The 25000-nt window shown below is 40.8% G+C and overlaps 1 protein-coding gene, 2 long non-coding RNA genes, 3 other non-coding genes and 3 pseudogenes across 7 annotated transcripts in view; 4 read left to right on the top strand and 5 right to left on the bottom strand.

Moving 5' to 3' along the window:
- Positions 1-1962: 1962 nt before the first annotated feature.
- Positions 1963-4262, top strand: LOC119338755 (annotated as a pseudogene).
- LOC119336131 lies at positions 4133-5851 on the bottom strand (annotated as a pseudogene). The gene has a single exon (XR_005162221.1). The product of XR_005162221.1 is annotated as a photosystem II protein D1-like (transcript).
- Positions 5852-6255: 404 nt separating this feature from the next.
- On the bottom strand, positions 6256-7971 carry LOC119336129 (annotated as a pseudogene).
- Positions 7972-9329: 1358 nt separating this feature from the next.
- LOC119336134 lies at positions 9330-19678 on the bottom strand. The gene is made up of 3 exons (XR_005162222.1): positions 19668-19678; positions 15078-15079; positions 9330-9541 (listed from the first exon to the last, which is right to left on the bottom strand). It is a non-coding gene; the product is annotated as an uncharacterized LOC119336134 (long non-coding RNA).
- TRNAS-GCU lies at positions 12079-12166 on the bottom strand. The gene has a single exon. It is a non-coding gene; the product is annotated as a tRNA-Ser (tRNA).
- Positions 13124-14263, top strand: LOC119336132 (photosystem II D2 protein-like). The gene has a single exon (XM_037608148.1). It carries the CDS (start codon positions 13187-13189, stop codon positions 14246-14248), a length of 1062 nt encoding a protein of 353 aa, XP_037464045.1. The 5' UTR covers positions 13124-13186; the 3' UTR covers positions 14249-14263.
- The window catches only part of LOC119336135, a 21282-nt gene continuing 11056 nt past the window's right edge, over positions 14775-25000 (top strand). Inside the window, exon 1 of the long non-coding RNA XR_005162223.1 lies at positions 14775-14909. This is a non-coding gene — a long non-coding RNA (uncharacterized LOC119336135). The remainder of the gene's footprint in view (positions 14910-25000) is intronic.
- On the bottom strand, positions 15756-15843 carry TRNAS-UGA. The gene has a single exon. It is a non-coding gene; the product is annotated as a tRNA-Ser (tRNA).
- TRNAG-GCC lies at positions 16667-16737 on the top strand. Its single transcript has one exon. It is a non-coding gene; the product is annotated as a tRNA-Gly (tRNA).

Genomic DNA, 25000 nt, shown 5'->3' with positions numbered 1-25000 from the left:
ACCGTGCCGGCCCAAATCATAATCTTCACCAACTTGGATTTGGTTCTCTCGCGAAAATCGCGAGTTGCAGAGATGAGAACCATGAAAAGCAAGATCCCGAATAAGAAAACAGAAACCAAGGAAGAGGAAACCACAAGAGTGAAGACTAGTAGAGTCTCGTCTTTTGTCATTCTTTGCTCCTTTTTCACTCAATGATTCCTTCGAATTTGCAGACCAAAAATTCTATGTCTATTCTATCTATGATATTTCTATATATATATAGAATATGATATCTAATATTACATCCGATTTGTCAAAGGGATTGGATTGGTGACTTACCCATTCAGTGACTTTGGCACTGGACGTTCCAAAAACGGGTAATATCGATCAGGTGAATTAGAGAATAGACAGAGGTCCGTTGGCATTTCAGCCTTTCTTCTCCTTTTAAGGCCTATCTGAAAGAGAATCCAGTACCTCTTGGTCCTGAATATCAGAATAGGATGAACGAACCGGCCTCCGCGGATATCTTTGCTTCGGAACAAAACCCTGCAATCAAATAGATTGTCCCAAGGGCGCCATATTCTAGGAGCCCAAGTTATGCTATTGAAAATTCGTTCCTCTAGCAGTTCCGGTTTGAGCATTCCGTTCCCTTTTTCAAACTCCACTTCTTTTCATATAGCAACCCCTGATCAAAGAGAGAACAAAATCCATTTCAAAACATTTCTAATAGATTCCTTAGTTCGGACCGACGAAGTAATGTCACTCGACTATTATCAACCTGACTGCAATCGTTTTCTGTCGGTAAGGATTGCACCAGAACACCTTCTACTTCTAATAGGCCATGAACTATAGATAGAGAAGAATCATTCTGAGCGAGTACATAAGAAGCGATCCACTTTTTTCATCGGTTCCAGGGGAAGACCAAAGATCTTGCGCGGCAGGTCCGCCAGAAAAACTCAAAAGAGAAAGAAGTCTCGTTAATCTCTTCATGCTCGTTCCAAGTTCGAAGTACCTTTTGGCCAAAGAAAAACCGGCTTCTCACACGATTGCCTCTTTATCTTTATATAGATAGATTCTATGGGGTTATTACTTAGTAAGTCTATTTTGTACAAGAGCCCCTCCTATCTGATAGAAAAGGGTCCCATGATCCCGAGCCGATCTTACCTTGGCTCGCAAACCCCAAGTTTGTCTATGAAGAGCTAATCTAATTGTATTTTTTTCTAGAATGGATTTCTTATGTGGAATACTAATGGATAGGGCTTCGTTGCTAAGTTCTACAAGATCTAGTGCACTGGAACTCGTGGTTATGTACCCGAATCCTTTAGTATGGAACATTGTCTTTTCCAAGTAAAAACCCCTAGTATATGAAAGAATGAAAAGGTGCTTTCGTTCTTGTGGAATAAGAAGCCCTCGTACCTTAATGAAAGGAAAATCGTAATTTTTCGTTAGGTATTTGACCAAATAGGATCGTCCAGTTCCTACAGAACCTATCACTAAAATACCCGATAGGGCTAAGTGGAACGAAAAGGGTTTTCCATGAGATGGTAAATGAAAATGATTAGTCTCACACGAGGTTTGGGAATAAGTGATTGTCTGATAATGTGCAAGGAATATACGTCTTTCTGCTAAAGAGGATCTATTAAACTCATAATTCATTAGATCCTTGTTATCAATGCCAACTAGGTATCATAAGTATATGGATCCCGGTTGTTCAATCCTTTGATAACCAAGGTCATTCTTTGTTAAAGAGAAATGATCACTATGAGTCAGACTCAATAGAATTGGATCCATTCCAAATAGCGAGAATTAGGATTCTTGATCCCTCTCAATCTCTCTTTCAATTCGAGGATCCAGAGAGGTGTTTTCATAGTCATCTCCGAATATTTGCCATCTCGGAATATTTTCGATTTCATTTTTCTATGATATGTCTTTCTATATGAAAATTGGTTATTTACGATGTACAATGATCCCTGTTAAGCATCCATGGCTGAATGGTTAAAGCGCCCAACTCATAATTGGTAAATTTGCGGGTTCAATCCTGCTGGATGCACACGAACGGGAACATTCCATGAGTCTATTGGAACTGGCTCTCTATCCATGGAATCTCATCCATCATCCATACATAACGAATTGGTATGGTATATTCATACCATAACATAAGAACAATAAGAACTCGAATTCTTATCGATACTGGAACTCAGAGCATAGGAGGGAAAGTCGATTTATGGATGGAATCAAATACGCAGTATTTACAGAAAAAAGTCTTCGTTTATTGGGAAAGAATCAATATACTTTTAATGTCGAACCGGGATTCACTAAGACAGAAATAAAGCATTGGGTCAAACTCTTCTTTGGTGTTAAGGTGGTAGCTGTGAATAGCCATCGACTACCTGGAAAAGGTAGAAGAATAGGACCTATTTTGGGCCATACAATGCATTACAGACGTATGATCATTACCCTTCAACCGGGTTATTCTATTCCACTTCTAGATAGAGAAAAAAACTAAAGGAGAATACTTAATAATACGGCGAAACATTTATACAAAACACATATCCCGAGCACACGCAAGGGAACCATAGACAGGCAAGTGAAATCCAATCCATGAAATAATTTGATCCATGGATGGCACCGTTGTGGTAAAGGTCGTAATTCCAAAGGAATCATTACCGCAAGGCATAGAGGGGGAGATCATAAGCGCCTATACCGTAAAATAGATTTTCGACGGAATCAAAAAGACATATCTGGTAGAATCGTAACCATAGAATATGACCCTAATCGAAATGCATACATTTGTCTCATACACTATGGGGATGGTGAGAAGAGATATATTTTACATCCCAGAGGGGCTATAATTGGAGATACTATTGTTTCTGGTACAAAAGTTCCTATATCAATGGGAAATGCCCTACCTTTGAGTGCGGTTTGAACTATTGATTTACGTAATTGGAAGTAACCAATTAGGTTTACGACGAAACCTAGAAATCGATCACTGATCCAATTTGACTACCTCTACGGGATAGACCTCAACAGAAAACTGTTGAGTAACGGCAGCAAGTGATTGAGTTCAGTAGTTCCTCATAGAAAATTATTGGCTCTAGAGATATGGTAATATGGAGAAGACAAAATTGTTTGAAGCACGCACAGAACCGGAAGCGCCCCTTGTTTCAAAGAGAGGAGGACGGGTTATTCACATTTAATTTGATGGTCAGAGGCAAATTGAAAGCTAAGCAGTGGTAATTAAGACCCCCGGGGGGAAATAGGGATGTCTCCTACGTTACCCATAATATGTGGAAGCATCGACGTAATTTCATAGAGTCATTCGATCTGAATGCTACATGAAGAACATAAGCCAGATGACGGAACGCGGAGACCTAGGATGTAGAAGATCATAACATGAGCGATTCGGCAGATTTGGATTCCTTTCCTATATATCCACTCATGTGGTACTTCATGATATGATTCATATAAGATCCATCTGTCTAGAGATCGTCATATACATCTAGAAAGCCGTATGCTTTGGAAGAAGCTTGTATAGTTTGGGAAGGGGTTTTTTGAGAGAAAAGAAGAATCTACTTCAACCGATATGCCCTTAGGCACGGCCATGCATAACATAGAAATCACACGTGGAAGGGGTGGGCAATTAGCTAGAGCAGCAGGTGCTGTAGCGAAACTCATTGCAAAATAGGGTAAATCGGACAAGTGGGTAATGTTGGGGAGGTCCGTTTAGTATCCCAAAACTGCTTAGCAACAGTCGGACAAGTGGGTAATGTTGGGGTGAACCAAAAAAGTTTGGGTAGAGCCGAATCTAAGTGTTGGCTAGGTAAACACCCCGTAGTAAGAGGGGTAGTTATGAACCCTGTGCACCACCCCCATGGGGGCGGTGAAGGGAAAGCTCCCATTGGTAGAAAAAAAACCACAACCCCTTGGGGTTATCCTGCGCTTGGAAGAAGAACTAGGAAAAGGAAAAAATATAGCGATAGTTTTATTCTTCGTCGCCGTAAGTAAATACGTAACTAGGAATATGGAAAATTGCATTTTTGGAATTTGCAATAATGCGATGGGCGAACGACGGGAATTGAACCCACGCATGGTGGATTCACAATCCACTGCCTTGATCCACTTGGCTACATCCGCCCCTTATCTAGCTAAAGGATTTTTTTTTCTTTTTTCCATTGATCATTATTCTATTTATTCTGACCTCCGTACTTCGATCGAGATATTGGACATAGAATGCCACTCTTTAAAAAGGAAAAAAGGAGTAATCAGCTGTGACACGAAAAAAACGAATCCTTTTGTAGCTCATCATTTATTGGCAAAGATAGAAAAGGTCAATATGAAGGAGGAGAAAGAAACACTAGTAACGTGGTCCCGGGCATCTAGCATTCTACCCACAATGGTTGGCCATACAATCGCGAGTCATAATGGAAAGGAACATATACCTATTTACATAACAAATCCTATGGTAGGTCGCAAATTGGGGGAATTCGTGCCTACTCGGCATTTCATGAGTTATGAAAATGCAAGAAAGGATACTAAATCTCGTCGTTAACTTAATTCTGAATAGAAAGATTAAGAAGAAAAAAAAGATTCAAAATAAAGACAGAAATACCCAATATCTTGCTAGAACAAGATATTGGGTATTTCTGTCTTTTCTTTCTTCAAAAATTCTTATATGTTAGCAGAAAAACCTTATCCATTAATAGATGGAACTTCAACATCAGCTAAGTCTAGAGGGAAGTTGTGAGCATTACGTTCGTGCATTACTTCCATACCAAGGTTAGCACGGTTGATGATATCAGCCCAAGTATTAATAACGCGACCTTGACTATCAACTACAGATTGGTTGAAATTGAAACCATTTAGGTTGAAAGCCATAGTACTAATACCTAAAGCAATGAAACAGATTCCTACTACAGGCCAAGCAGCCAAGAAGAAGTGTAAAGAACGAGAGTTGTTGAAACTAGCATATTGGAAGATTAATCGGCCAAAATAACCATGAGCAGCTACAATATTATAAGTTTCTTCCTCTTGACCAAATTTGTAACCCTCATTAGCAGATTCATTTTCAGTAGTTTCCCTGATCAAACTAGAGGTTACCAAGGAACCATGCATAGCACTGAATAGGGAACCGCTGAATACACCAGCCACACCTAACATGTGGAATGGATGCATAAGGATGTTGTGCTCTGCCTGGAATACAATCATAAAGTTGAAAGTGACAGATATTCCTAAAGGCATACCATCAGAAAAGCTTCCTTGACCAATAGGGTAAATCAAGAAAACAGCAGTAGCAGCTGCAACAGGAGCTGAATATGCAACAACAATCCAAGGACGCATACCCAGACGGAAACTAAGTTCCCACTCACGACCCATATAACAAGCTACACCAAGTAAGAAGTGTAGAACAATTAGCTCATAAGGACCACCATTGTATAATCACTCATCAACAGATGCAGCTTCCCAAATTGGGTAAAAGTGCAATCCGATCGCCGCAAAAGTAGGGATAATAGCACCAGAGATAATATTGTTTCCATAAAGTAAAAAACCAGAAACAGGCTCACGAATACCATCAATATCTACTGGAGGGCCAGCGATGAAGGCGATAATAAATACAGAAGTTGCGGTCAATAAGGTAGGGATCATCAAAACACCGAACCATCCGATGTAAAGACGATTTTCAGTGCTAGTTATCCAGTTGCAGAAGCGACCCCACAGGCTTGTACTTTCGCGTCTCTCTAAAATTGCAGTCATGGTAAGATCTTGGTTTATTCAAATTGCAAGGACTCCCAAGCACACGTATTAACTAGAATATAGATAATAGAAGGCTTGTTATTTAACAGTATAACATAGACTATATACCAATGTCAACCAAGTCAGCCCAAAGATTAGCTATCCATATAACTAAATTAACCAAACCAATAATTTTGTATTTGTAAATGAAGTGATTCAAAGTTAAAAACTTTGATGGGTCTTTTCTATATGGGTTGCCCGGGACTCGAACCCGGAACTAGTCGGATGGAGTAGATAATTCTTCCTTGTTACAATAGAGAAAAATCCCTCCCCAAATCGTGCTTGCATTTTTCATTGCACATGACTTTCCCTATGTAGAAATAGCCAATTTCTATTCCAAAGAGGAAGTTCTACTAATTTTTTTAATTAGTAAGTTGATTCACCTACTCTTTATTATAATAAAAAGAACATTTCAGAATGAAAAATAGAAAAGTTTTTTCTTGATCATTTATCAACCCTTTCCTGTTTCTTAATTTCGTCTAATGATTAATTAAAAGGGTTGACCAGGTCATTGATACGTATAATATCCAAATACCAAATACGCTCAGTGTGTGATCCATAGAAAGAAAAAGAGTTGTTTTGGTGAACATCAAAGAAAAAACTTGCTCTTCTTCCATCAAAAATTCTTCTAAAAATGCCGAACCCAATCGTTGCATAAAAGTTCGTACCGTGCTTTTATGTTTACGAGCTAAAGTTCTAGCGTATGAAAGTCGAAGTATATACTTTAGTCGATACAAAGTTCGTTTTTTCGAAGATCCACTATGGTAATGAAAAAGATTTCTACATATCCGACCAAATCGATCAAGAATATCCCAATCTGATAAATCTGTCCAAATGGGTTTACTAATAGGATGCCCCGATCCAGTACAAAATTGAGCTGTTGATAAGTATCCTATGAGGAGAGTAGCGGGGACTATGGTATCGAATTTTTTCATTCGAGTATCTATTAAAAATGAATTCTCCAGCATTTGATTCCTTACTAACAAAGAACTTTTTGGTACACTTGAAAGGTACCCCATAACATCGAAGCAAGAGTTTGCTAATTGGTTTATATGGATTCTTCGCGGCTGAGTCCAAAAACAGAAATAATATTGCCAGAAATTGATAAGGTAGCATTTCCATTTCTTCTTCAAAAAAGTGCCTTTTGATGCAAGAATTGCCTTTCCTTGATATCGAACATAATGCATAAGAGGATCCATAAAGAACCATATGGTTTTCCGAGAAAAACCAGGGTACATTATCCCAAAATGTTCCATCTTCCTAGAAAAGTGGATTCGTTCCAAAAAAGTTCCAGAAGATGCTAATGGTAAGCAAGAAGATTGTTTACGAAGAAACAACAAAAAAATTCATATTCTGATACATAAGAGTTATATAGGAATCGAAATAGTCTTTTATTTTCTTTTTGAAAAAAAATGGATTTCATTGAAGTAATAATACTATTCCAATTCAAATAGTAGTTGAGAAAGAATCGCAATAAATGCAAAGATGGAACATCTTGGATACGGTATTGAAGGAGTTGAACCAGGATTTCCAAATGGATAGGATAGGGTATTTCTATATGTGATAGATAATCCAAATGCAAAAATTTGTCTTCAAAAAAGGGAAATATTGAATGAATAGAGCATAAATTCTGAAACTTTGGTATTTCTTTTTCTTTCGGACAAAATAATTCCCGTAGCGAGAATGGGATTTCCACAACAATCGCAAACCCTTCAGATAGAATCTGAGAATAAAACTCAGAATAAAAATAATTTTTGTAATCCAATAATCGATCTTGGTTAGGATGATTAACCGAGTTATCCAAAAAATTCTGCTGATACATTCGAATAATTAAACATTTCACAAGTAGTGAACTAAATTTCTTGTTATTACAACTAACAACTATTTCCACAGGTTCAGAACCATTTAATCCATAATCGTGGGCAAATGCATAAATATGTTCCTGAAAGAGAAGTGGGTAGACGAAGTATTGTTGACGAGATTTATGTTTTTCTGAATACCCTTCGAATTTTTCCATTTGTATTTCTACTTGAATCAGAGAGAAGAAGCATTTCTCGGTTTATCGAATGATGATACATAGTGCAATATGGTCAGAACAGGGTGTTGCATTTTTAATACAAACCCTGGAAAGAAAGGGAGTCTAATCCACAGATCTTTTTCTGCTCCTTTTCTACCCAATTAGTTTATGTTTGTTCTAATTAAAAAAAAGAATAGAACAAATTTTTTATTTTTGCAGGCCAATCACTCTTTTGACTTTGGAATACAGCTTCTTTATCAATATACTGCTTCTTTTACACATTCAATCCATAACATCCCTTATTCAATCAATAATCAAGAATAATTAGGATTTCTAAAAAAAAGAAAAATAAAGGGTCCACTCATAGGAAAACCCAACCTTTCCCCGCATCCGGCACTAATCTATTTTTAACGTCTAATTAGAGCGGGGAATCATTCCAATTAGGAAGTTCAGCTCGTTGCTTTTTATTTTACTAGAATTGGAGCCAGGCTCTATCCATTTATTCACTAGACCCAGAAAATCATAATTTTGGATTCCATTCAAAAAAGATTGATTTTATTACGACATGCTATTTTTTCCATTCATTACCTTTGAGGATCAGTCGTGGTCTTCTAGACTCTACCAAGAGTCTGGACGAATTTGTTGTTTCATCCAAATGTGTAAAAGATCATAGTCGCACTTAAAAGCCGAGTACTCTACCATTAAGTTAGCAACCCAGATAAAAAAAGGATCTTAGATACGATCGAAATCCAAAAATAAATGGAATTACACCGCGCGCTTCTGTCAAAACATTGAACTAGTAAGACATCAAAAGATTTTTGTTATCGACCATGAAAAACACTCAAATGCCAAAACGAACAGGTGCGGTTAAATTCCACTAAAGTAAAGTTAAAAAACGAGCGACCCTAATCACGATGGCCAAATTCTCCTTATTTTTAGCGACTTTTATTAAAAAAATTATATATTATATTGTATGAGAATACATGCAAGAGGAACACCCTTATCATTTGAGCGAAGTGTAGGGAGAAAAATGGAATATGGAGTGAGGATAAAGAGACCCATCTATCTACAAATTCTATTTGTTCAATAGACCTTTGTCAATGGAAATACAATGGTAGGAAAACAAATTAGATAGAAAAAGTAAATAAAATAGGGGCTTATGTTGGATTAGCACAATATAATATAAATCCAAATAGGATTAAGAAAGAGGTAAATTGTGTCTAAATAATTATACAACTAGGAATACTAATAATCTTCTCCTATCCTACTTTTTGATTCATTTAGTTCTTCAATTAACTCAAAGTGCTTTCTTTTTCTTTAAAGAATTCCGCCTTCCTTAAAATATCATAAACAGTTCTTGTCGGTTGAGCACCCTTTTCAAGGAAATAGAGAATAGCTGGAACATTTAAACAAGTTTTATTCTTTATCGGATCATAAAAACCTACTTTTTGAAGATCTCTTCCTTCTCTTCGAGATCGAACATCAATTGCAACGATTCGATAGACAGCTTATTGGGATAGATGTAGATAAACAACGCCCCCCTAGAAACGTATGGGAGGTTTTCTCCTCATACGGCTCGAGAAAATGATTCGAATTTCTGTCGATAATAATAGAAATTAGACTATGACGTGCATTAATTTTCTTACAGAAAAAACAAATTTCATTTATACTCATGACTCAAGTGGGCTAATTTTGCCTGACAAACTTCGAAGGCAAAATCCTTCCAAAATTTTTGAGTCGTCTTTAAACTCTTTTCTTTGTCTCATTTCAAACGAATTGACTTTTATTCCTTATTCTGATCCAACTCTTTTGTTGAGACAATTGAAAATTGTGTTTACTTGTTCTGGAATCCTTTATCTTTGATTTGTGAAATCCTTGGGTTTAGACATTACTTCGGGAATTCCTATTTTTTTCTTTCAAAAGAGTAGCAACATACCCTTTTTTCTTATTTCCTTCACTAAAGCATTTATCTCTTCTATAGAAATCTAATAAGAGGGATTGATTCTGATATACTTTTATTGGACTTTCTTCTTATTTTAACCTTTCGATTTATTTCTATTTTGAGGTTAGACTGACAAAGTTGGCCTAATTTATTAGTTTTCACTAACCCTAGATTCTTTCCCTTGATAAAAAAAATTATGTCCTCTCGAGCTCCATCGTGTACTATGTTACTTAAACCCAGCGCAAATTTGGTTCGGAACGAATAGAACAGACTATGTCGAGCCAAGAGCATTTTCATTACTATGGAAAATGATGGTAGCAAAATCCACAATCGATCATGTCCTTCAAGTCGCACGTTGCTTTCTACCACATCGTTTTAAACGAAGTTTTACCATAACAAATATTCCTCTTTTCATTGCAAAGTGGTATAGAGAATTGATCCAATATGGATGGAATCATGAATAGTCATTGGTTTAGTTTTTTTATACTAATTAAAACTTGCTATCTATGGAGCAATATGGATAAAAGAAAGTAAGTATTTATCCGGGAAGCCTCCGCCAAGATCCAATTTATTTAAACCCATATTAAAATTCTATCATATGAATGAAACATAGTTTGAAAAAGACGACTAAACAAGTTTGCTTAAAACTTATTTATTCTTAAATTTCCACCCTCAACGGATGGCTCGAGATGATCAATCTTGAAGTGAGAAGAGAAGGATTGACTCTTCCTCAATAAATAAACTATCAACCTCCAAAAAAGTTTAATTAATTTAATTACTAGAATTCTAATTCTAGTAGTAATATATTTTTTCAGTACCAAAAACAATTAACTATAATAACTAAATAAACTATTCCAATGAAAAGATTGAAAGTTTTTGGTAGTTATAGAATTCTCGTTCTTCTTCAACTCGAATACCAAAAGGAAGAAAAAAATATGACTAAGTGATTTTATAGTAGAGGCATATCCTGAATGTGCTTGATAGATCCCATTTTTTCATGAAAATAAAGATAGTCAATTTGACTGGACTTAAGACTTTATTATGTTTTCTGAGAAAGAATAAGATATCATTATTCTCTTTAATAAACTTTTGTCTCGTACGGAATACTATATGATTTCACCGTTTGTTTCATCAGAAACAATCTGGGACGGAAGGATTCGAACCTCCGAGTAACGGGACCAAAACCCGCTGCCTTACCACTTGGCCATGCCCCATTTCGGGTTTTATGTGACACTAATAAACACTAGTATGTTTATTTGTTATTCGTCAATACCATTTCAATTACATAAAAAAGGAGGGATATTCTCTTGCTAGTATTCTACACATGAGGATAATACAGAATCAAAAAATGCATTGATCATTACATGGAATTCTATTAAGATATTATATGAAAGTCGAATTTATTCCACTCTCATTTGAGAGTGCGAATACAAGGAGGTATTTTGTGCTTGGGAAAGTCTGGAGAAAAAAGATTTTGAATCTGCCTTTTCCTTCTTTCCCTTAAAAAATAACTCAAGAAAAATCCAATTATTTACTCTATAAGAATTGAATGCTTGTTATGCCTAATATACTTAGTTTAACCTGTATCTGTTTTAATTCTGTTCTTTATCCTACTAGTTTTTTCTTTGCCAAATTACCCGAAGCTTATGCTATTTTCAATCCAATCGTGGATATTATCCATGTTATACCTCTATTCTTTTTTCTATTAGCCTTTGTTTGGCAAGCTGCTGTAAGTTTTCGATGAAATCTTTAGTACTCTGTATGCCAAATTGAATAATGTGTTCATTCCAAAGAAAAATTAAAATGGGTAAAAGCCGAGAAGTTTTATATTTTTATATTATGAACCTTCGATTCTCAAATTTAAATTCTTCTACATTGAATGGGTAGCTACAGCAATAAATTTGGATCAGCCTTTCTACTCCCCTGCACCTAGGTTGAGCAGGTACCTACACAATACCTAACAACCTAACCCTATTTTTGCTATTGATAAGAGTGCTTATTATAAATGAATTCTTGCAATTTTTTTCAAGAATTCATTTTTGCATTTTTAGGTATCAAAAAAACCATCCTAGTGGATCCGTGTGGTAAGGAAAAACTGGTAATCTATTCCTTAAAAAAACCTTGGAGATTATGTAATGCTTACTCTCAAACTTTTTGTTTATACAGTAGTGATATTCTTTGTTTCACTCTTTATCTTTGGATTCTTATCTAATGACCCAGGACGGAATCCTGGACGCGAGGAGTAAAAATTCCGTTTTTTTCTTATTGGATTTGTTTCGTACATTTATCTATGAGAAAATCCGGGGGTCAGAATTCTTTCCAATTCGAAGTCCCAAATGATCCAAGGGAGCGGAAAGAGAGGGATTCGAACCCTCGGTACAAAAAAATTGTACAACGGATTAGCAATCCGCCGCTTTCGTCCACTCAGCCATCTCTCCACGTTCCAAAGCGAAAGGTTTCCGTGATATGATATAGGCAAGAAATAAGAAATAATGGTTGCAAAAAAACCCCTTTTTTTCTTTCAAAAGTCTATAAAAATTATATTGCCAATTCCATTTTAGTTATATTCTTTTTTCTTAATGTTAATAAAAAAAGAAGAAAATTCTTGTTTTCTCTTTCTAAAAATCGATATTGGCTGAGAGACAATCAAATAGATTTTCTCTTTAGCGGGCATTTCCATATAGGACTTGTTATAATTATAATAAAACAAGCAGGTTATATAAAAACGCTTTTTTGTCAATTATTTATCAAGAAAGCAAAAAGGGTTCTTATCAAATCCACCATAGAATTGGAAAGAAGCATAAAGTAAGTAGACCTGACTCCTTTAATGATGCCTCTATCCGCTATTCTGATATATAAATTCGATGTAGATGAAATTGTATAAGCGAATTTTTTTTATTTCCTTAGATTTAGACCGCGCAAGACAAGAATTTTTCGCTATTTACGATTTCATATTCTTGTTACTAGATGTTCTATAGGAATAATTAGAAATCGCAACTTCTTTACGCTACACATAAAATTGGATTTCGAAGGTCCTTTTTTTCAGAATCCTCTATTTTAGTTCTTCCACCCATGCAATAGAGAGGGAATGGGAAAAGAAGGGTTACTTTTATTTTCATTTTTCCCTTAAAAGATAGACTTTGAAATAGGAGTCTTGGAATAATGCTGAATTCAAAGGTTTATTTCTTTCTATAGTATAAGAAAAAAAATTATTTCTATTTCTATAGTATAAGAAAAACAAATAGTATAAGAAAAACAAATCAAATCAAATTCATGGATTTACCACGACCTCGGTTGTGACTCCATAGATAAAAATGGGAAATTTCTCTCTTCGAGACCATTGAAAAAGGGCATTGAACGAGAAAGAAATCATCCACAGATGATAAAACTATCATATGCCTTGGAAAGTGATATGAGGTGCTCGGAAAAGGTTGAAGTAATTGAATAGGAGGATCACTATGACTATAGCCCTTGGTAGAATTCCTAAAGAAGAAAATGATCTATTTGATACTATGGATGACTGGTTACGAAGGGACCGTTTCGTTTTTGTAGGATGGTCTGGCCTATTGCTCTTTCCTTGTGCTTATTTCGCTTTAGGGGGTTGGTTTACAGGGACAACTTTTGTAACTTCTTGGTATACCCATGGATTGGCTAGTTCCTATTTGGAAGGTTGTAATTTCTTAACCGCAGCAGTTTCTACCCCTGCCAATAGTTTAGCACACTCTTTGTTGCTACTATGGGGGCCCGAAGCACAAGGAGATTTTACTCGTTGGTGTCAATTAGGCGGTCTATGGACTTTTGTAGCTCTCCACGGGGCTTTTGCACTAATAGGTTTCATGTTACGCCAATTTGAACTTGCTCGGTCTGTTCAATTGCAGCCTTATAATGCAATCTCATTCTCTGGTCCAATTGCTGTTTTTGTTTCTGTATTCCTTATTTATCCACTAGGGCAATCTCGTTGGTTCTTTGCGCCGAGTTTTGGCATAGCAGCGATATTTCGATTAATCCTTTTCTTCCAAGGATTTCATAATTGGACGTTGAACCCATTTCATATGATGGGAGTTGTCGAAGTATTAGGTGCGGTTCTGCTATGCGCTATTCATGGAGAAACCGTAAAAAACACTCTATTTGAGGACGGTGATGGTGCAAATACCTTCCGTGCTTTTAGCCCAACTCAAGCTGAAGAAACTTATTCAATGGTCACTGCTAACCGCTTTTGGTCCCAAATCTTTAGTGTTGCTTTTTCCAATAAACATTGGTTACATTTCTTTATGCTATTTGTACCCGTCACCGTTTTATTGATGAGTGCTATTAGCATAGTTGGCTTGGCTCTGAACTTACGTGCCTATGAGTTTGTTTCCCAGGAAATCCGTGCAGCGGAAGATCTTGAATTTGAGACTTTCTACACCAAAAATATTCTTTTAAACGAGGGTATTCGTGCATGGATGGCAGCTCAGGATCAGCCTCATGAAAATCTTATATTCCCTGAGGAGGTTCTACCACATGGAAACTCTCTTTAATGGAACTTTCGTTTTAGCTGGTCGTGACCAAGAAACCACCGGCTTTGCTTGGTGGGCTGGGAATGCCAGACTTATCAATTTGTCTGGTAAACTACTTGGAGCTCATGTAGCCCATGCCGGATTAATCGTATTCTGGGCTGGAGCAATGAACCTATTTGAAGTGGCCCATTTCTTACCAGAAAAGCCCATGTATGAACAAGGGTTGATTTTACTTCCACACTTATCTACTCTAGGTTGGGGAGTAGGGCCAGGGGGGAAGTTCTAGATACTTTTCCGTACTTTGTATCTGGCGTACTTCACCTAATTTCCTCCGTAGTCTTAGGCTTCGGTGGCATTTATCACACGCTTCTGGGACCCGAGACTCTTGAGGAATCTTTTCCATTCTTTGGTTATGTCTGGAAAGATAGAAATAAAATGACTACAATTTTTGGTATTCACTTAATTTTGTTAGGTCTAGGTGTTTTTCTTCTAGTACTCAAGGCTCTTTATTTTGGCGGTGTATATGATACCTGGGCCCCTAGGGGGGAGACGTAAGAAAAATTACCAATTTGACCCTTAGTCCCAGTGTTATATTTGGTTATTTACTAAAATCTCCTTTTGGTGGAGAAGGGTGGATTTTTAGTGTAGATGATTTAGAAGATATAATTGGTGGGCATGTATGGTTGGGTTTTATTTGTGTATTTGGCGGAATTTGGCATATTTTAACCAAAGCCTTCGCATGGGCTCGCCGTGCATTTGTATGGTCTGGAGAAGCTTACTTGTCTTATAGTTTAGCTGCTTTATTTGTCTTTGGTTTTATCGTTTGTTGTTTTGTATGGTTCAATAATACAGCTTATACGAGTGAGTTTTATGGACCCACCGGGCCAGAAGCTTCTCAAGCTCAAGCATTTACTTTTCTAGTTAGAGACCAGCGTCTTGGAGCTAATGTGGGATCCGCTCAAGGACCCACAGGTTTAGGTAAATATCTAATGCATTCCCCAACTAGGGAGGTTATCTTTGGAGGGGAAACTATGCATTTTTTGGACCTTCGTGCTCCATGGTTAGAACCTCTAAGGGGCCCCAACGGTTTGTACTTGAGTAGGTTGAAAAAAGACATACAACCTTGGCAAGAAAGACGCTCAACAGAATATATGACCCATGCTCCTTTAGGCTCTTTAAATTCCGTGGGTGGCGTAGCTACCGAGATCAATGCAGTTAATTATGTCTCTCCTAGAAGTTGGTTATAAACTTCTCATTTTGTTCTAGGATTCTTCTTTTTTGTGGGCCATTTATGGCATGCAGGAAGAGCCCGAGCTGCTGCAGCAGGTTTTGAAAAGGGAATCGATCGTGATTTGGAACTTGTTCTTTACATGAACCCTCTTAACTAAGATTTTCTTATTTATACCTGTTCTACTTTTTTTTTGTTCTGGCTCGGTTATTCCATCTAGCCGAGCCATTCATTCCTTTTTATGAAAGAAAGATAAGGGACAGAAAAAAATGAAAGAAACAAACGTATTCAATAAGCAAAAGGAGAGAGAGGGATTCGAACCCTCGACAGTTCCTAGAACTATACCGGTTTTCAAGACCGGAGCTATAAACCACTCAGCCATCTCTCCACAGCCTAATCCTTATTTTACTCCTACAAATAGAACATAGCCGTATAAAAAATAAAAAGATTTATTAGCCTCTAGAAAGATATCAGATACAAGTTCCTTTTCGATATATCTCTGTATACTATATACACGGATACAGGATCCGCTATACCCACTTGTGAAATAAAGAGTAAATAATCTCTTCTCACCCCCATATCCAAATAAAAAAGCGGTTTAAGTAATAAATTTGAATTAAAGAGAAGAATCAATGGATTCATGATTAAACCCCTCCTACTTCTTGTATTTTTTTACAATTTTGGTTAAGTGAGGGATCAAATATGTAGTCAACTTTATTTGATGGTAGCTTGGAGGATTAGAAATATGACTATTGCTTTCCAATTAGCTGTTTTTGCATTAATTGCGACTTCCTCAGTCTTAGTAATTAGTGTACCCCTTGTATTTGCTTCTCCTCATGGTTGTTCAAATAATAAAAATGTTGTACTTTCTGGTACATCATTATGGATTGGACTAGTCTTTCTCGTAGCTATTCTGAATTCTCTCATTTCTTAAATTAAATTTGGTTAATATTTATTAACCCCATAAAAAAGAAATAATAAAGGCCATTTCTTCTAAAAAATTAGAATAGTGAGACGTATTAAAATGCAATTTGCGTTCCGAATTGCTAGCTCTTCTCTTTCAGTATTATGAAATTCCATTCCCATTAGAATATTCATTGACAGATAATAAAAAAAGGAAAACTCTAATATAATAGAAAATGAAATGAAACGGTCGACCCAGACATAGAAGGTCGACCCAGGCGGATATACGCTATAAAATATATACCATAGCGAGCGTAGTTCAATGGTAAAATATCTCCTTGCCAAGGAGAAGATACGGGTTCGATTCCCGCCGCTCGCCCGCTTAATTTCTCAAAGTACTATGATAAAAAGTTTAGTCTAGTTAACTGTTTAACTACATATATTAAATTAAGTATTAATTAGGTGTTAGTCTAGTGCCGTATCCCTTACTATCTTACCCTTCCTTTGCATCCCACTCAAAAAAAGAGGGCGCTCCGGAGGCGGAAATAGAACTCGCCAAGAGAGCTCCAAAAATTGGGTATTAATTGAGACAAACAACGGGCAAACTGTTTTTAAAGGGAAGGGAGAGGTAGACTGTCCCATTTGTTTCATTTTTATTTTCTGCAGGGTAGGGAGAAGCCTTGCGCCTTCTTTTTTTGAAGGCAAGTGACTTCGCAAACTGCTCAATTTTGCCCTCTAGGGCCGGGGGCTAATGAATAAAAAAGGGTTGGATACGCCCCTCTACCATATCTAGAGAAATAGAATAGTCCTTTTATACAGACTGCTAAGTGCGGAGACAGGAATCGACCCTGTGACCTCAAGGTTATGAGCCTCGTGAGCTACCAAACTGCTCTACTCCGCTCTGGAGTACCAGAAACTGGTGGACAAAAAAGGCTTGAATACAAGCATCTAACATGTCTAGACAAATAGAATACTCCTTTTATATAGAATGGAGCGGGTAGCGGGAATCGAACCCGCATCGTTAGCTTGGAAGGATAGGGGTTATAGTCGACGTTGGTTGATTATTTTTAACGTCTCTAATTCAAAACCGAACATGAAATTTTTATTTCATTCGGCTCCTTTATGTATATTCTCATCACTTAACATCTATGTCAGCTTTTCTATTTGAATGGAACCAAAGCTCTCCGCTTTCTAGATGATCCTTATAGAGTAGGAGATAGAAATTCTATCTAAATCCATATAATCTACTTACTTCGTTCCCTAATTTCATTCAAGAGATCCTGAGGAAAAGAATTGGGTTTCCACCGAGCTGAAACAATATGCGGATGGTTCTAGTAAACCAAAACTATCGTTTTTTAGCTATTTGGCTTCCTTATTCCTTATTTTAAGAAGATTTAGTTACGATTGGAAATCAACTTTTTTGTATCTTCATCCATAGATCCTTTACTCATATTTTCAAAATTGGAATACTTAATCCAATGAAAATTATGCTTCGCGACTCTGTACTCATAATCCAATTTTTATTTTGGATGCAGTTTAAATTAGTCTTTGGATACAAATCGCTGATCATAGAGAACTGTTATATGCCTCCTTCAAACGCTGGGTCATCAGCTCAGCGTGGATCATCTTCTTTGCTATCTCTAGTTTGGTCCTCTGGCACATGATGCAGATTTAATATGTTGAGAGGACGCCAAAGCAGGGCAGTCGACGCAGTCGCGATAGGATCGGCGCCAGCCGGAGAAGTGTTGCCCTACCCCTGGGGTGCAGTCATGTCAGGCACAGGGGGTGCGAGATGTTTTGCTTGGTGGCACCTTCTGAGCAATGGCGCATGCAACAGTCGGAGTTCTGCTCCCCTTCCTGGAGCCCGCCGGCAGCGGTTCTTCGTGGTCGTCCACGACGTGGATGATATCCACAAGCGCTGCATCCACTAGACATTTTCTGTTCAGTTAAACGGTCCAATCAAATGATGAAATTGAGCCGAGAGGAACCCATACCTTTCTGGGAGGTAGCTGCATCCATCATATCTGCATCAGTGCGACGTTGTTGAGGTCGCAGCCCTGGTACACAATTTCATTCGATCAGGAAAGACAGAAAGTTCACACTGGTAGAAGAGACAAGTAAGGATGGAAATTTTATCAATTGGTACGGGTACCCGTGGATATTATACCCGCATGGGCAGGGTATGGGTATCATTTTATACCCACAGGTAGTACCCATACCCTACCCATTAAGTCATGGGTAGGGCACGGGTATAGCCTTTTACCCATGGATATACCCATACCCTACCTGTTTATACTGACATGTGAAACTTACCCATGATTCACAAGTGTACCTATGTTAAAGTTGTGTCATGAGCTTGTGAACCTTGTTAAAGTTGTCACCAATTTTCAATTTGAATTGAGATAATCGTCATGTACTCATCTATCTGTTATTGAGTTGAGATTAATGTTTTTTTGTCAAATGTGTTATAGATGAATGTAAAATTTTGAATAATTTGTGCACAGTTTGATCTACCCATTGGGTACCCAATGAATATGGGTACCCGTCGAGTATCGGTACGGGTAAAGTTTCATACCCATGGGTATGGGTATGGGTAGAATTTTGTTCCCATTGACTACACGGGTATGGGTATGGTATTGCTCTACCTGCACCATACCCTACACATTGCCATCCTTAGAGACAAGTATGTCACTCACATCGAGGTGACAGGCATGTCGACCTTGATCTTGGGTAGAGCCTTCCGAGGTTTGCGCGAGGCAATCTTGAGCTGCTTGGCGGTCTTCTCAGTCGGCTCAGGCATCGACGTCTAAGTGCGCTACGGGTTCCTTTTAATCGAGGTTGCGGTCTTGCTCTGGCAAACACTCGGATCCTGGGTCTGCCTAGAGCAGCGTTCAGTGCGCGCCCCCTACAGACGGGGAAGACTCGACCTCGTCGCTTTCGTTCGATTTGTCGATGTCATCCTCATTGTCCTTAGCGTTGCTATCCTAACGCTTCCATGGTCACTCTCAATGTTCCCGACAAGTTGTCCTCCGTTTGGCACGGGCAGAATCATCTTTGGAAATTCTTGCCAAGCGCAAAGGTCAAAACCAATCAATTCGTCCAACTCATTCGGATGATCAGAGCAAAAATAATGCACTCAGAAATACGTGTCACACCTTTGTTGGCTCGTGCGGGTCATCGAATGGCAGGATCCGTCTCGATCCTCAAGGATTATCACGGGCTCAGGTGATGCACGTGAGCAATTGCTCCACAGTGTCTCCGTCGATGTCCTTAGGGTGCACTCGGGTGGGGTCATTTGCGTACCTCCACATCGGATGAGCCCGCTCCTACAATAGCTTGATCCGCCGACTAAGGAAAACCTCCAGCAGATTCAGACCCAAGACTCCGCCCTGAATCAGTCCGACTACAACAGTCACCAAGATTCCCACCTCGGTCTTTTCTTCCTTGTCTACCTGAAGTGACGGAGGAGTGCTAACCCTCTCGGGAGTGTAAGGAGGAATACCAGTCGACAAACCGACACAGGGGACATCGTTGCTGTAAAACCAGGTCGACTTCCAACCCCTAACAGACTCAGGAAAGGTCTTGCTGGGGAACGCACTCCTACCCCTCAACTGGATACCCAAGCCGCCGCATAGCTGGGGCATGTGGGTCCTCTCTCCCTCTGGGTCGGCCTTCTTAAGCAACCGAGAACGACACGTGAAGATATGCTTGAACAAACCCCATTGCGGCTGGCAACCTAAGAAGTTCTCACACATGGAAATGAATGCGGCAAGGTACGCTATAGCATTCGGGGGAAGATGATGGAGTTGAGCACCAAAAAAGTTCAGAAAGCCACGGAGCAAATGATGAGGAGGCATGGAGAAACCTCTGTCCATATGGGTGATGAGGAGCCCACACTCTCCGAGGCGCGGCACAGGCTCGACCTCCCCCTCCTCCGGCAATCTCCTTTTTCGGTCGCGCACGACCCTGTCAGTGATGAGCCTGCCAATGTCTTTCGCCGTGGTCGTCGATGGGAGCCAGTCGCCTTGGATCCAGCCGTGCGGAGGCGTGACCCGGGAACTCGATGCCTTCTTTGCCTTCTTCGCGTGTTCCATATTTGTTCTCTTGTCTTTTGCCATCTCCGCAGAGCTCACCGGCACCGAGCGAGTTCATGCAGAGTGGAGGCGGAGGTGGATGTGGGAAAATTGGAGGAAATGGGGAAAAGTGGATATGACTCTCTCTCCTTCTCTCCCACATCAGCCTTTTATACCACCGATCTCTCTGTCCATGGATCCACGCCGTTGGCTCCTGGGCCCGCAGATCTCCCCCAAATCCATACGGCAGAGATTATGCGATACATGGCGAAAAGCGGGGCCAAAATCGAGGAGTCACACTCCACTTTCCCCACTCACTTCGTTGCAACCGGTTGTGCACGTACATCTCTAATTTCAAACCTCGCGAAATCTGGGATCCCGCAACCCGATTGATCACCTCTTGAAATCCTTTCAAAACGGTCGGGTCCGGCCTGGCACTCGACACGCAGATATCTTGTTTCACTCAGGCATGGCATAGTCCAGAATCAGTCGAGGAAGCTCGCGTGGATACTATAGGATCGAAAGTATGTCTAGAGGGGGTGATTAGACTACTTGACCAAATAAAAATCTAGCCTTTTCCCAATTTTAAGTCTTGGCAAATTTTAGCAACTTAGCATAAGTCAAGCAATCAACCTATACATGCAATTCTAAGAGTATAGCTGCGGAATGTAAATCATTGCATATGAAGGTAAAGGGGAGGAGTTTGGACGGAGCAAACGCAATGTAGACATGGAGATTTTTGGCTTGGTTCCGATAGGTGGTGCCAATGTAGACACAAAGTGCAGAGTTTTTGCAAAAAAAATGAGCCAAAAACTTAGTTTTAGTTTTCTACAGAAGGCACTCCGGAGCTACTGATTTTTTGAACTCAGTGACACCAAAGCAATGTTTAGAGTCTAAACTGGTGAAATCGGTCAGACCGAGACACAGTGCAGTGACTCGGAGATTGCTAGGGTTTCACAGATATCTGAACTCGGTCACACCGATTTGCAAGATTCAGTCACACCGAAACTCACAAGTGCTATGGCCTGGGCCAAATCGGTGAGACCTATTTCTACAACTCGGTCAGTCCAAGATGAATTCGGCGGAAATCTAACCCTAAGTTTTTGAATCAAAACTAATCTAATGAAGTTTTCGATTGGATAGAAGTGTTTCAAACTTGGTAAGATTCATGGCATTGACCTAAGTGCAGGAATCATATGAAAACATTGCACATAGGGTTCGAGCTCATACCATAACTTGGCGGTGAGCTCGCTACGGAGACAAGAGCGGAGAAGAATCCGTTGACGGTGGCGGAGACCAGCAGCAGGGGGTCGCTGGCGAGGGAGGCGACGAGCCGGAGACCTCGAGTCGGCAGAACTGGATAGCGCGGGCGAAGGGTTTCAGAGAAATTAACGAAAATTTGACGCGTGGGTATATATATCCAGACCCTGTCGGTGTGACCGAGTGGAACAACTCGGTGGCACCGAGATGCAGAATCACAAGCGGCTACTACAACTCGGTGAGACCGAAGTGTTCAAATTAGTTGCACCAAGATTGAAGCCTAGATCAACTTAATGAACTCGGTATGACTGAAAGTAATGGATCGGTCAGACCGAAATGCATCAAGAGGTTTTGGAAGTTTAAGTCTTTGCCGAATCGGTGGCTCCGAGTGCTCCTCACCCAGAGGGTTCGAATCTGACTTGATAAACCTTTGTGATGTAGCATGAATAGAGTTTGAGAGAAGAAAAGCATAGATAGCCATAGGGAGTACTTAGGCATTCTTGTCCATCCATTTGGCAAAAGAAAAGACCAAACAATCAAAACAACAAATGGATGTCCTAGAATGGAGAAAATTATGCAACCAAAATGCTCACACAATAAGATGGGAAATGAAATATGTGGCAAAGCATGCACAAACACTCTAGCATCTATCAAGCAATTGGCGATGACTAGGTCATCTATACATAAGTATATTGACTTAGGAGTCAAATGAGAACATTTGATCATAGGTCATACTCATCGTTTAAGCACAAGTGGGGTATCACTTTTACATAAAGCATTGTTGTGTTCACACCATTAGAGTTGCTTTAGCTCAATTCTTAGAGTAAAGCTACCCCTAGATGTGATATCCCCTTTTAGAGGGATGAACTAACCTTGGGTTTTGTCGATGATGACTTCATGTAGATGTTGAAGATGTGGATGCTCAATGTTGATGTAGATCATTTGGAGCAATCCATTGGAATGAGTGGCACTTTCAATACCTACATGGGTTAGTCCCACAAGGAACAAACAAGGATATCCATAGACATAGAGTGAAATTTACACATGATGATGTCCATGAAAGCATTAGGTTACCTTGTCCCTTGACTTACTAACAAAAGGGTTTGTGACTCCTTGAACTAGTGCAAGATGTGGAAGTTGATTGCACTTGTTCTTACCAAAAAGAATATGAGTGAAGTATGTTGGCGGATTCATCCTCAAGAACTCTCTAGTTCTTCTTCTTTGGGATCCACATCATCTTGATGGGAATCCTTGGGGTTGTAGATGTACTAGATGAATGTCGGAGTAAATGACCACGGGTAGCCCCATCTGCTCCCCATGATATTTCAAGACAAGGGCCGGCTACACCCCTCAAGCATAAAAGACAAAGGACCACCTTATTATGGCCGGCTGGTCCAAGAGGCCGGCGGCGGGAAGGCGGCAAGGCCCAAAGAGCGGCCCCGGTGCGGGCCGAACCCAAGCTGGCGGCCACCAGAGCGGCCGATTCCTGACAGGCGGCCACCAAAGCGGCCGATTCCTAGCAGGCGGCCCACTCATGCACCCTCAGAGTTTGCACCCGCATAACGGCGACGAGACGAGACGTGGCTACAGTATAGCTTGCCACCCCCCCATCCAGGAACGGGCGTGGCCAAAGTGTCGCGTACCGAGCGTCCATCCCTATCCCGACACGGCACTGTTGCTCGCTGCCCGTGACATCATCCATGGCAGAGGAAGCCATGCTCCCATGACGGACGGTCGGTATAGCCCGCAGGCGGCGGGCCCTACTTGTCTGTGAGATGCCAGAAGACGGTAGGCCTTGACCAGTCGGCACGGGGGAAGGCCGACTCCCAGCAGCCGGCCTTGCCCTTCCCTTGAAGTTTGTGAGCCATTAACAAGATAAGACGGGGTGTGGCTACAGTGAATGCCCACCAGGCGGCGGTACTGTAGACATGCTCTCCCCAACCAACCCCTCGTCATCAAACGCAGGGCTACAGTGATGAGCAACTGATAGGGACCACGGGCGTCAGGCCCTACCTGTCGGCCGAGAGCTCGGCAGCCGGCGGGCCCCAGCAACGGGCGGAGAAGCCGGCGACCATAGACACTGACGGCCTGGGCCTACACCCAGCCAAATTACCATTGTTCCCTTGGGGGGTAGGCCTATATAAACCCCCCAGGGCACCCATGCAAAGGTTCAACCTCTTAGAGATTACACACACATATAGAGAGAGGAGTAGAGCTAGCTTTGCCCTTGTTCCTCCTCTAGCCAAACAGCTCGAGGAGCAACCTTGTAGCCACTTGTTGACCTACTGATCATGCGGAGACCCCGCAGAGTAGGATTAGGGGTGTTATCTCCTAGGAGAGCCCCGAACCTGGGTAAGATGCGTCGGCGTGCATGTTTACACCTTATCCTGTTTCCAGGCACCGGCGATGTTTTACCAGCTCCCACCATGATTAGCCATCCTTTGGCATATGTCACACCAACCACCCGACATTTGGCGCACACCGTGGGGCTAGGTGCACCGTCGTCCGGAGATCTGCTCTGGACGGGAACCTTGTTCCTCCCTGGCGAGCACAGCCAGCCCGACACGCCCGATGGCGTTTGCACCAGCGCGCTGCATGGCGTCGAAGTCGCCTGCGCGGCGAGCTACCTCGCTGACCTCATCAGCGAGATCCGCCTTTCCGACGAGCCCGCGCCAAGCGTGGCCAGCTCCGAGAGCTGCCTCATCGATCTCCTTGGCAAGCTTGACATCACCAACGAGCCTGCCTCCGACTTTGAGTCGATCGGCTCTACAGACCCGATGCTTGTCGATTCCGACACGGCAATGACCCGCTCACTCGTGCGGACAGCGGCGGCAGCACCGTCACTGAGGTGTTCGTCATCAGCCATGGCGGAGCCTCCGGCGCGGACGCCCAAGACCCACTATAGGCGACAATGCGGGACCTGTCTGTACCCATCGAAGGCCAGCGCCGAGACACTGGAAGCCCACCGCATTGCGCTCATCGAGAGCGACAAGAAGTTAGCAACTATGAGACGCCTCACTGAGGCCTATTAGCGTGAGGTCGATCATGTCGTCTGACGCACGTCGGCAGCTGGCGAGCCTAGACGCGTGGGCGTTGTAAAACAGTGCGGCGCGACCATCGCCACCATGCTAGGGGCTGACCGCCCAGTCTACGCCATGCCCATCGAGAATCTTCGTGCTACCCAGGCAGCAACAGACGAGCTAGAACACCTGGAGGGTGACGAGCGATGCTGCATGACGGAACGTGTTCAGCAGCTCATCGACGCGGCTGCCGCGCAGCAGGAAGCCGGCGTGCGCGCCAAGAATCCTC

Source organism: Triticum dicoccoides, chromosome 7B (assembly GCF_002162155.2).
Source record: "Triticum dicoccoides isolate Atlit2015 ecotype Zavitan chromosome 7B, WEW_v2.0, whole genome shotgun sequence".
NCBI classification, from domain to species: domain Eukaryota; kingdom Viridiplantae; phylum Streptophyta; class Magnoliopsida; order Poales; family Poaceae; genus Triticum; species Triticum dicoccoides.
The sequence above is the reverse complement of the archived record's forward strand: the minus strand, read 5'-3'. Positions and strand labels throughout refer to the sequence as shown.

Bases quoted from the DNA above. Each gene is read 5' to 3' on its own strand.
- LOC119336132 (XM_037608148.1), top strand. From the start codon at position 13,187: ATGACTATAGCCCTTGGTAGAATTCCTAAAGAAGAAAATGATCTATTT.